Source organism: Leopardus geoffroyi, chromosome C2 (assembly GCF_018350155.1).
Source record: "Leopardus geoffroyi isolate Oge1 chromosome C2, O.geoffroyi_Oge1_pat1.0, whole genome shotgun sequence".
Taxonomy (NCBI): domain Eukaryota; kingdom Metazoa; phylum Chordata; class Mammalia; order Carnivora; family Felidae; genus Leopardus; species Leopardus geoffroyi.
In genome coordinates, this window is record NC_059333.1 from 136,533,977 (window position 1) to 136,547,301 (window position 13,325).

The following is a 13,325-nucleotide window of genomic DNA, read 5'->3' on the forward strand; positions in this document are numbered from 1 at the left end:
ATCAACATCTTTAAGAGGTTTATAAGTCAACTGAAAGGAAACCTCTGGGGAAGAATTTAGTATATAATATCAATCAGTGCTACAGAGAATTGTTATCCAGGCTTTTAAAAGTGCTTTTTAAAATTGAATTTGACTAGATAAGTGTACTATAATGAACATGTAATGACTTAAAACAAGGTATTTGCAAGACTGCAACCAAAAAAATTTCAAAAGAAGTATATAATTCACAAATTACTAAGAAAAATTTTCCACATTCTCCTGGAGAATTGTTAAATGAATAATGTTTGATAGACCCCTCTCTAAATTAACTTGCTGCTTTGTGACTAAATACTAATAATTTTTTTTATGTTCCATTTCTCTTTGGGCACTGAACAAATAGGATAATTTAAAATATATATTATATAATTGTATTGTAAAATATACAAAATTTTAAAATACATGTTTATCTGTCATTAACATGTTCATTGTCTAAAATTAACACGAAGGATTTTTTTACAAGTCTAATTCTCATATTTTGATGAATTTTAAGTACTTGTACACTTTCACTACATTTCTGCTCCCTTTCTTCATTCTGTCTCATGAAACCTGGCATGAATACCTAATAAATGCAAGTTATAGATAAACATCTGTGTTAGAAAGAAAGACAAAAGAGGAAGAAAGAATGGAATCTGTCTCTTATCAATGATAATTTTTCTGTGTCTCACAGGAGTGAGCGTATGATCATTAACCAGTTGGCATATAAATTTGCTCTGCCCCAAATAAGTTAGTCAAGATGAAATATTCTATTTGTTCAAAGTATTATATTTACTTCCCAGGGCAACATAAGTTATGAGGAAAAGTTTATAAGCTATGCTATTGTTATACTGCACAAACTTGTAAAAAGAAAGGTAGAAATAAATAAGCAAACACAGATGTTGGTTTTCCAGATCTAAAATACATCCAGTTAGCACATCTCTGTAGATGGTATTCAAAAACTCATTACAACCATCAGAAATGTATTGGATGCTTTAGTTTTGACTCTGCCCATAATTGCTGATGGTAAATGTTTTATATATACTTCACACATTTCTTTAATAAAATTTAGTGTGTGTAAGTCACTATGAAAGGCACTCTGAGAGACAAAGTTATGCATGAGACATAGAAAATATGACCGAGTGAAAAAGGCAAAGTAAAAATCCCAGTCTTAATCACTTACCGTCTGAGTGACGTCCTTGGGGGAAATTAACATCAAAATAGGCAAAATAAGCAAAATAAGCATAAAAATCCCTACAAGGTTCTCAGCAGCCTGAAAAGCATTTCTATACTATACCTTGCTAAGTGTCAAACACCCAGAAAGACCTCAATACATGTTAATCAACTTGTCTTCCTCCTTTTGGGACTTTTTGAGGTTTCATTTCAAGTACCAAATTGTCATGCATCTATCAAACTCTTCTCCTACAAAATAAACTCCACCCCCAGTAATTCTTCTAAGCCAGGAAGCAGATACTGCAAAGTCCTGGCAGGAAATCATCTGGTTTACAATCAGCTGGAGAAATGACAGATGAGGACTGGGCTGTGAAAGGGAAGAAAATAAGATTTGACACAGAAGAATGAGAAAAAGAAATCAAAGCACAGGTAGCTGGCAAGTTCCTCAGCTGACCTTATGATTTTATTATATTTCAGTATAGAATAATTCATGAGATTACAATTGAAAAGGTTTTTATTGAATTTCTATTATATTGAGTTTAGAGTGTTTTCCATCTTAATTTATTCACCATCCTCTCATTTAACACGTATTTACGGAGCACTTACTATGTGTCAAGCACTGTTCCAGGTACAATTTTCTTCGACAGAAGGGGAGATAGATCATGGAGGAAGGAGCTAGATGTCAACTGACTCCAGATAATTATAAAGGCAAACTTCCAGAAGATGCCGACCGTGTTTATGATTGAGTCCTTAGAGCAAATACTGTTCTTAGGTATAGTCATACAAACCACTTTCTTCCCTTGTATTTATAGTTCCTTCCTCCCGCCTCCAAATTAGAAAAGGTCAAGTACTTTGTTAAACTCTATTTACGGATGAGGTCATACTTTATTTGCCGTTTCTATTTTAGAATGCTCCTTGAGGTTATTCGAGGGTGTGAAAGAGTATGCATTAGGGCACCACGTCTGTTGTTAGTTAATAGTGACAATGATGGGGGGTGGGAGGGAGGGGAGGGTGGGAGATGGGTATTGAGGAGGGCACCTTTTGGGATGAGCACTGGGTGTTGTATGGAAACCAATTTGACAATAAATTTCATATATTAAAAAAAAAAATAGTGACAATGACCACTCTTGTGGACACCAATGGTGCACATGTTTCAGTTGGGCGCTGAAGTCAGGAAAATTAGTCCTTGGCCACAAGTGTATTGTTTTAGTGTGTCCAAAGACAAGACCTAGGAGAGTTTCAAAAATGGTGTTCCATTTGATTTTGGTTCCCTCAGCTTGTGTGTTTGACAGAGAGCTCAGAAAGTATATGCTTCAGGCGTGAGTTTTTTCTGTCAGTCGATGATGTTACAAAGAAGAGAGTGCAGCACATGAGACAGGAGGTATTACTGGCATTTGTGAGTAAATCTTACTCAAGTTTGGTACATCTAATCACTGTTTTTTTTAAAGTTACCTTTATTACCACTTCACAGGGTTCAGTGTGTCTAAATTATTGTTAGGATGTCACTCCTGCATGGAGGAAGGGACGTGGAATTGAAAGAAAATGTGTGTAAGAAGTGGAGACACCTTATGTTCAATCCTGAGACCATAATGTGTTTCAGTTGTGTATCAGAATATACAAAATCATATTCAGTCAAATAGGTTGAGAAAAAAAAGATAAACCTTAAGGAAAATAAGTACCAATTCAAGGAAAGTAAACTGTCTCATCATCCTTTATCCTATCACCTCTTGCTAGCATTATGTCGAGAAACGACATTGGCATGGTCATAAAAATGACCATCGCGTTGGAGTCATGATTATGCTTGACTTCAAGAACTTTCCAGCATGGCTGTAAGTTAAAGCAACCGCTATGATGCGGAGTGAACCCGTGAGCCACGCGGTGCCGCTCGGTCTCCTCCCACAGGTGTCTCTCGTGCATCTCCTGAAGACCGTCCGGCTGCTGCGTCTCTTGCGTCTCCTGCAGAAGTTGGACCGCTATTCCCAGCACAGCACAATCGTCCTGACTCTGCTCATGTCTATGTTTGCACTCCTTGCACACTGGATGGCGTGTATCTGGTATGTCATTGGAAAAATGGAGAGGGAAGACAACAGCCTTCTGAAGTGGGAAGTTGGTAAGGGCTTACGTTTGTCACATTTTCCATTTTTAAGTGAAAAGGAAGTTTGTCTAGAATTTGGAGGAAGTGAAAGATGATTCCATAATTATGTCCTCTGACTGTCGATTTGTCTAATATTTTTTAGGGACTGGGAGGGGAAGGGTGTGGGGGGACAGGGTCTATGATACAAGTGATTTCTTTTGAGAAAGTTTTCTGGAAAATCCATATATATGTATATATGTGTGTGTGTGTGTGTGTGTGTGTGTGTGTGTGTGTATGCATATATAGAGAGAGAGACAGACAGAGAAAGAGAGAGAGAGTAATGGGTTAAGCTTTCAAGGGACTAAATGTTTAAAATGACCAGCAAGGCTGTAGAAGTGTAGGTAAGTAATGTGTGACCTTATCTGACGTATCCAATGCAGGGCTAATACCATTGAATCCCTGGGCAACTGGCCTATGGCCAATCATTGCAGTGAGAGAGAGAGTGAGTGTATTATAATAACACACTTTCCATATCTAGTATACTTTGAGAATGTGTAATGATAGAGGGGACTGGATGTTTACAAATATAATTTGTAGAATTTTGTGTCCCCATTATACATGGGAATTTAAGGGAGACTTTTCCATGTGCTACATAATTCTGCATAAATGAATCTGAAATGTTCTGCACATGAACACATTTTTAAATTTATGCTAACCACAAGAACTGTACAGAAAATGAAACTTCCCAGGGCTATAACCCTCTATCCAAAAATATCTGCATTATTCTCACAGTCATTGCCTTTAGAGAATTGTCATGGTACCCCATGTAGAATTCTTATTTTTCTTAATCTGACATTTCGTCAAAAGAATCCGTTTCTTGGTTGGCTAGAAAATTCTTCACTTCTTTTCTCCAAAAAATCAATCTTGAACTTTTGGAAGCACAGACCTTTGCACAGGGATGAAGCCACAAGAGATTCCCGAGAGAGAAAAATGCTCTAACTTTTCACACCAGCACTTAATGGCAGGATGCATCTGGAACATCCCTGGGTTGGCTCTCATAATGCCGTCCTCTCGCTATATGGCAGTATACAAAGCCTTCAAAGTATATCTTTGGAGAACGAGTTGGAGACGCTAAGAAAACAGACTCTCCTTAAAGTCTTCTAAAAATGCTCCTACATACACGTCTCAATTTTGACCCCAAACTACACCAAAGCAAGGACTGTGTTCTGATAATGTTCATCTCAGACTGGTTTTATTCTCCTTATCAAAGTACTTCTTCTGTGCCTTGCTATGGATCTCAATTCTCAGAAATGAAGTAAAGGGCGAGCTAGAACTGCAGAGTGAAAGCAAGAATATCCTACATGAAGACAATATGAGATGAGATGAGATGAGAGAGAGAGGGAGAGAGGGAGAGGAGAAGACAGCATGGCGAGGAAAGAGAAGAGTTGATTAAAAGAAGAATCAAAGTCTGGATTGTACTTGGATTAAGACATTTTCTGTCCTTTAGTATTGTTTCCCTTTCTATTTTCTTGTCCTGAAGGCTCCCTCATCACACGCTCTGATATAGTCCTAATGGTATTCAGTGAATTGCCGCATTAGATCTCTGCCCTTTGTTTTGAATCCATATTAAAATTCTTGCTTGTGGTCAGCCACCTGATTCCTTTCTGGGCCTGACCTAATTTCCTTCGGGCCCGAGACCTATACACTCATATTAATTTGTAAGGCTAGTCTAGTCTGAGAGGCTCCAGATGGGGAAATTCAGCTTATTCACGCTCTCAAATTTAGTTAGATGAGGAAAGCTTTTTTGTGTCCTTTCCAGCACACCAGTTCTGCTACAGAAGTACAAACTAGCTGTTGTTTTTCTTCCCACAAACACACAGAAGTAATGATTTTCCAAGAAAAAGAAGCCAACCATCTGAACGAGTTCAGTATTGCCCCCTACCACTTGTACTCTTAAACTTGGTGCTGTGGTTCAGTGTAATGAATGGGAGCTTGTGAGCTGGAAGTCAACCCACAAAGAGAGCATAATACGTAACACAGTGATGAGAAGAACGTTGGGCTGGGGCCACAGAACTCTCCTGTTATCATGGCTCTACCACTAACCAATTGCGAGATTTACAGTAATTTCATTCACCTCTGTGGGCCTCAGTTTCCTCACCTAGAGCATGAGAAACCTTACCATATAACTCGAAAGTCTATTTCAGTTTCCATGTTTATGACTTTAATGGAAGAACAAACCCAGTATTGTGTGCTTATTTTTGTCATAATTCAGTGTCCACATAAACCATCAGCAGCAACCATCCAATGTCAAAGAGTTTGAAGAAAAAGGATGTCAGGAAGCACATCTCGTGATCACAGCCTGTCAAAGAATTGATATGTTTTACTCAGTTATAGTAAGGATTACTGAATCTGTATCTTTAGAAAATTAGATTTCCTGTCCAAACACCTCTTGGAAGACAATCTGAAAGGGAGTATGCTAACTCTGCCTGTCACTATCAAGTTTCTAGGCTTGGCTACAAGGACTTTCCCTTCCCTTAAAATTACTTACCTCATTGTTCATTCAAAACATACTCCAGCTGAGATTTGGACACAAATTAAATAATTATGACCTTCGCTACCTAATCTTTTAATGAAGCAGCTGAGAGTCTAGGCTCATTTAGTTTTTACTATGTAATTTGTACACTAATATTATGTTTTACCTTTTTTGGTCCAATTACCATGAATCAAAAATTCTTCACACAAATAAAGTTTGATTAGAGACACGTTCTTTATGTTGGGACTAGCATTAGATGTATAGAACAGATTCGTCTTCCCAAGGGATAAAATAGAACTTCCTTTCTAGTCACTGTTAATTGCCTTGAAATGATTTTTTCCACTTTTTGTCCTTGGCAGGTCTACTACTTAGAGTTAGAGAGAGTTCCGGTATTTTGTATCAGATCAAAGCAAAGTTAATATTTTTAAAAGATTGTAATATCACTTATCTATATCTATTTTTAGAAGGTGGAATTAATACTCAGGGACTAATTATACCAGAGGCTGATTTTGAACTGATTTGCCTGCTGTTATTTTTACTTTTATGTGCTTCTTTACTATATTTTAAGGGATTTGAGGTTTGGCTTATTGGTTCATGGCATTTTAGACTTCGTGAGAAATCCTGCTCTAGGCTATGCAGGCTCCGTGCTGGAAGGGTATGGTCTGTTGTGTTCACTGTGGTGTCCCTGTGGTATATAGTTCCTGGAACATGGCAAAAGTCGGGGGGAAAAATGTGGAATGAATCAACCTTCAAGGTCATTCATTTACTAAATGACAATCATGGGACAAGAACCTAGATACCCTAACTCCTTATGTAGAACTCCTTCTAATACTTTTGAATATTATGAAATTATAGGAAATGGCTGTGTAGCAAATATTTTCAGGCAGTGAGATTGAGAGAAGAATGAATAGGGTGATCACTTAAGATTTGGTTGTGCATTCAAAAAAATATTTTTTGAGTGCCCACTGCATGCTTGCTTGGTCCCGGGTAAGGCACTGGAGAAAACCAAAACAAATATTATACTTAATGTCATGGAACTTGAAGTCCAGTAGGAAAAAGAGACAAATAGTTCAATAGATATATGGCAGTGTGATAGTTCTGTAACTGGAACATGCACAGAGGAGAGGCAGCTAGATCTAGCTGGAATATCAGCAAAGGCTTTTCCAAGATGAACTAGTTTGAAGGGATGAGTAGGTCTTGTCTCTGTAGATGCTGAGGTACGGGCATGGGTGGGAGCAGGAACGTGGTTATATGAAACAGTTCACTAAAAACCAGCATAAAAGATGAATGGGGTAGTAAAATGATGAGGCTAAAGAGGCAGGTAGTCGGGGACCAGATCTTTAAAGACCATTCATGCTAAGCTTTAGAGTTTGGACTTCATCCTAAGGCTACAGAGAAGCATAAAATTCTCTGAAGCAGTGATCCAGAGAATAGGGGGAGATGTTTTGCTCTGCTTGCTTCTTTTTCGATACCTATAAAAGGGCAATAATAGTAGTGCCTCCCTCATTAAGATTGCCAGTATTAAATTAGGAAATCTATGTGAAGCATTTTATACTGTGCCTGGCACCTAATAAATTCTCAATAAATAGTAGCTATTAGAGCCATCATTCTCATTTTGTTATGACAGTTCCTTCTAATAAAGAAAGTACCATGAGCTGTGACTAGTGATACTTACGATTTTATATGGGGAGGGTATTAAGAAATGGCTTAAAAAGTATTGCCCTTAAAGTGTAGCTGTAGTTTTGTAGTGCTGAACAACAAACTGTGTGCTTTTGCCTATCTTCAAACTAAAAAAGCCCACACCTTATATTTGAGTCAGTCTCAGAAAAATTAGTAATTTTCACATAGCCGCATAATTGCACACATACAGATTTCCCCTTCAAGGCTAATGCAGGTGACAAGTTTAACATCTACCCTATAAGCTTGTTGGGATAAAGAACACTTTTATGGAACTTAGACACGGTGCTTCAAGGACAAGATTCAACAATACATTAAAGAGACCTATCACAACTGAGTCTAAGTTGCCTTTTAAATTAAAATTTTTGTTTTGGCTGCCAAGAAATATTTCAGAATGATCTCTTTGGTGGTGGTGGGGGGGGGGGGGGGTCTTTACTTATTTACCATAAGAAGACTTAAATAAATACCCAGCCAAAAATGTGTGAGAAGACCCGAGTATTTATGTACATCCCAATTAAGGTAGGGACATATGATTTTAAGTATCAGTTGTAAAGTTCAATTAATGACATTGAATTAGTCCTTAAAGAGCTCCATTAAGGATACGGAATAGAATATAATCAGGCTGATTTAAGTTAGAAGGATTTGGATTTGAATCTTGCTTCAGGGATATACTAGGCATGTGATTTTGGCCAAGATGACTTCAGTGACTTTTTATACAAGAAACTTTAGTGTCCTCATCTGTAAAATGGGTGTGGTAGTACTGGCCCTCAGTGGTTTTAAGTTTTAGAGTTACTGAAGTGGACATACGTAACATAGTCTGGTTCTTAGTAGGTTCTTGCAGCTGATAACTACCACCATTTATAACCACGTCCTCCACTCTTACTGCTTACTTGGGGCTGTTCTCAGACTGCAGCCATTGCTCAAACTTACATCGATGAGCTATGCAGAGTTGATAGCAATACGATTCAAGTCTAACGAAGAGGCGATATTTCTGTCACAGTCGTGATTCTTAGCGGCAAGCAAAATCAGAAAAGGAATTCATTAGCAGGACCTGCAGACTGAGAGTTAGAGAGAGAACAAGACTTGGAAAGAACATGATCCAAGGCAGCTCCACGTGTCCCAGTACAGGAAGCACAGCTGCTGCTGAAATGTTGCAAAGATGGCCTAGACATGCTTCTGTCTTTGTAGATGCTATGAGAGAGCCCTAACCTTCTGTTTGCTTCTGATCCACAGTCCCTGAAGGGAGAATCCAATCCACAAGGTTAGGTCACATGCTCAAATGCTGAGTGCTGGGGGCAAGGAGGACCTCCCCACCTTACCCTGGTGTATCTCTGTATCTCTCCATTACTATGCGCGATGGAGTATACCCCCTCACAGAAGATTTTAGACCGCCCCCCCCCAAAAAAAAAAGAGAGAGAGAGAGAAGAAAAATGTCTTGTACAATAACATCTGTACCCTTACATCTAAAACCAAACAGTGCGATTTACAAAAACATTTATTAAAATACTTCAATGGGGGCACCTGGGTGGTTCAGTCGGTTAAGCGACCAACTTCAGCTCAGGTCATGATCTCGCGGTTCGTGTGTTCGAGCCCCGCGACGGGCTCGGTGCTGACAGCTCGGAGCCTGGAACCTGCTTTGGATTCTGTGTCTCCCCCTCTCTCTGCCCCTCCCCCGGCTCACACTGTCTCTCTCTCCCTCAAAAATAAATAAACGTTAAAAAAAATTTTTTTTTAATTAGAATAAAACGCTTCAATGAATCATCATACCCTTCTCAGACATGGTCATGTCAAATGGAATTAGCTGAAAAATGGAGATGTGGTAATTATCAATGCTTCTTGCTTACTACAATACAGTCTGTGATGCTCACGTAAACATCACAGTGGCAGCCTGCTTCCCGAGCTCTGCCTCCTCGGCTAGACTGCTTCTTGGTCAGTAGCTCCCATTTGTAGCTGAAATGCATCCTCATATTCTTTCTCAAAGCTATCTGTATTTCTAAAGCTACGACATGCTGAACTTGAAAATAGATGGTCTGCTACAAAGGTTAGAGATGAGAGTATACTGTAACAGGGAGAAGCTTTTTTATCTTTTAATCCTTTGGCTGGAGTACGTTTATCCATTGTGGATGCCTAAAAGTGTATTTGTACCAGAGACCCAAAAAAAAAAAAAAAAAGAAAGGAAAAAAATAAAAGCCCCGAAATCTAGAATGGCAAGAAAAGGATTATGTGAGATAAGTGAGATATCATTTTCAAATTTTCATTGACAATTTTAATCCTAAATCTCCTGATCCTTGTTGGATGAAACATCATAAAAGCTGATTCATTTGAAAGGCTCTCTGGTTATTAACTGCTTAAAATTTACAAGCCAAGCCTCATGCAGTTGGGGAAAAAAAATGGTCTTATGATATCGGGAGCTGGTTATTTCAATAACTATACCAATTTTTCCTCAAGGACGTAGAATTGACAAACTCTGCATTTTCAGGTTTTGTATAAAGGATTATAAAAACTTTTTTAGATAACCCTTATCTGTAGATTCTTGTTCTTGGGAATACATGAAATAGAGAAAGGAGAGAAAAAGCTTTACTAAAATGAATGTTTCCAGACATTAAAATGGACCCTGGTGAGGGAAACCGGGGCTGCTTGTTGTTGTTGTTGTTGTTTTTAAACACAGGATCTTTTTTTTTTTTTTTAACGTTTATTTATTTTTGAGACAGAGAGAGACAGAGCATGAACGGGGGAGGGTCAGAGAGAGGGAGACAGAGAATCTGAAACAGGCTCCAGGCTCTGAGCTGTCAGCACAGAGCCCGACACGGGGCTCGAACCCACGGACCGCGAGATCATGACCTGAGCCGAAGTCGGCCGCTTAACCGACTGAGCCACCACCCAGGTGCCCCTAAACACAAGATCTTAAACTTTCATGCACACTTAAATCATCTGAGGATTGTATTAAACTACAGATTCTAGGGCTGCCTGGGTGGCTCAGTCTGTTAAGCGTCCGACTTTGGCTCAGGTCATGATCTCATAGTTCATGAACCTGCATCAGGCTGTCTGCTGTCAGCACAGAGCCTGCTTCAAATCCTCTGTCCCCCCTCTCTCTAGGCTCCTCTCCCACTCATGCTGTCTCTCAAAAATAAATAAACATTTTTAAAAAAGAAATAAAATACAAATTTTAATTCAGTAAGTCTAAGGCAGAGCCTGAGACCTAGCCCAGGTGTGATGTCCGGGCTGCTGGTCTCCCCACCACACATCGAGTAGCAAGGTTTTAAGTCTCGGGAATTTCTGTGACTTTAATACCCCTGGTTTATAAACAGTCCTAAACCAGTAACAACTCAGTCCTTTCTGTCCTTTTCCACGTTCCTATCCTTTTTCAATCCTCATCACATCTGTGAATTTATTTAGACCTAGGTCATTCCTAATGGACCAGGGAGGTCCATTGAGAAGGAATTAACCTCAATGCTGAAGCAATACAACACAGTGCTTTAAATATCATCAGAAACAATTTATATTACTAGTAGTTATGAGAAACTAAAATTGAATGCCATCAGTTTTTAAAACGTTGCCAATGCTCTATTCTATTTTGATAAAGGTTTCTAGAAGACAGAAATGCTTTCATGTTTTCAGAGCAAGATTTCACTCTTCTGAAAAAAAAATTTTTAATTTACTTTTTTGCCATAAAGAGCAAAAGGTTTATTCTTTTTTTTTTTTTTTTGAGTATAGTTGACACACAATGTTACAGTAGTTTATTCCTAAAATTCAGATTTCCCTCATATTTTCTAAGTCTAATGGTAAATCATGCTTATGAAAATTGAGGAAATAAAGAATGTCCAATTCTGAAGTCAAGTGATCTCTGCAGTCTGACCTTGTGTGTTTAAAAATATTTGGGTATTTAGAGAGCAAGCGGCACAAAATTAGATTTTAATTGCATAATGTTCTCAATCCTTTGATAGGGAACCTCTGGGTTTCAGGTGACCGACTGGGGTTAATATGACTTCAGGTTGCCAGGGTTTCTCAGTAAGAGGACACACTTCGCAGTTAGAAAATGCTGAAGCTGATGGGGCACCTGGGTGGCGCAGTCGGTTAAGCGTCCGACTTCAGCTCAGGTCGTGATCTCACGGTCCGTGAGTTCGAGCCCCGCGTCAGGCTCTGGGCTGATGGCTCAGAGCCTGGAGCCTGTTTCCGATTCTGTGTCTCCCTCTCTCTCTGCCCCTGCCCCGTTCATGCTCTGTCTCTCTCTGTCCCAAAAATAAATAAACGTTGAAAAAAAAAAAAAAGAAAATGCTGAAGCTGAAATATACTCAGAATATGCTCGTACCAGAGTTTCCAAATACGTTCACGGGTCAGACCGTATACTCCGAGCAATAAATGGTTCTATTGTCATAAAGTTTGAGACATGAAGCCACTCCATCCCATTCTGAAGGACTGACAAGGTCAATTAGCACAGAATGAACTCAGAGAAATCCCAGAGAAACCGATTAAACTTTATTTAACCCAAATGTTGCATAAATTTATTTTACCTCATAACCCTTCCTTTTTGTACTACGCATTATTAATATTCTGTTAACATTCTATGAATTCAGAGCTTAAAAAAAATACACCTTAGTCAAAGTTACTAAACTCTGTCATAGGAGGAGGAATAATAATGATTTTCATCTTTTTAAAAGTATGGGATACCTCATGTGTCATTTCACAGTAAATTTACAAGAATGAGAAATTCCCCTCATCTATAAAACGGAAATAATAAAAAATACCTACTTCAGAGAGTTAGTTGTGTGGGATCGTTGAGCACAATGGTCAACAATGAGACATTTTCCAGTGCACGTTAGTTTATTTAAGTAGCCCGGGAACAGGACCCGTAAACAGAAAGAGCTGCACTTCTGCTGTGTGAGGCTGGTGGTTATATGCTTGGTGCTCAAAGGGGAGGGGAAATTCAGGGAGTATTAGATCATAAATGTTTCTTTGAATTTCTTCTTGTAAAACTACTTTCTTCAGAGTGGTTTGGTGCTTATCATTCAGCTCAGTATTAACTATACGTGAGATGTACAAGCAGTCAAGGGACCTTTAAGAAGGTAGCACCCACGGGCACCTGGGTGGCTCAGTCAGTTAAGCTTCCAACTTCGGCTCAGGTCATGATCTCACAGTTCGTCCAGAGTTTGAGGCCCACGTCCATGTCGGGGCTCTGCGCCACAGCATGAAGCCTGCTTTGGGTTCTCTGTTTCCCTCTCTGTGCTCCTTTCCCACTCATGCTCGCTCGCTGTCAAAAATAAATAAATAAACTAAAAAAAAAAAAAAAACAAATGTAGCAACCAGCACTGATCCTTATCAAAACTATGCAGGCTATAGGTCAGCTTTCTGGGCTAAAGCTGAACATTTTTCTGCTTCTGTCCCTCATCAGGTGGGTGAGCTCAAGAAAGCTAACGTACATAAAAAGAGTTTGCAAACTGAAAAGTGCGGTAGAATTATGACAGGTCATTGTGTTAGTAACATACACATGAACACACATACATGCATATACACATATGTATATATGTATAAATGTGTGTCTCCCTCTTTCCAGAGAGACATTATGCACATAGTCTATGTCACAAACTCTTGTCTTTGTGTTCTTCCCACGATACTGGTCTTGGTGTGGGTATCTAGAGAACCCATGCATAATACATATATTTGGGTAAATGCAGGAATAAATGAGTAGACCACAAATAAGGGCTTCTGTCTCATATCAGTAGATCATCCCACTCAGATTGAAAGAGGAAAAAGTTCTGAAGTCAGTCTTTATTCAGTGTTTGGAAATAAGGTACACCAGGTCTGTCTTTCCTTATAGCGTCTCATCAGGTATACAATCAAAGAACAAAATTCTCCAAG

The 13,325-nt window shown here is 38.9% G+C and overlaps 1 protein-coding gene across 1 annotated transcript in view; it reads left to right on the plus strand.

Moving 5' to 3' along the window:
- Positions 1 to 13,325, plus strand: part of KCNH8 (potassium voltage-gated channel subfamily H member 8) — a 292,155-nt gene that overhangs the window by 175,889 nt on the left and 102,941 nt on the right. Inside the window, exon 9 of the mRNA XM_045501006.1 lies at positions 3,088 to 3,295. Coding sequence (XP_045356962.1) covers positions 3,088 to 3,295 — 208 coding nt within the window. The remainder of the gene's footprint in view (positions 1 to 3,087; positions 3,296 to 13,325) is intronic.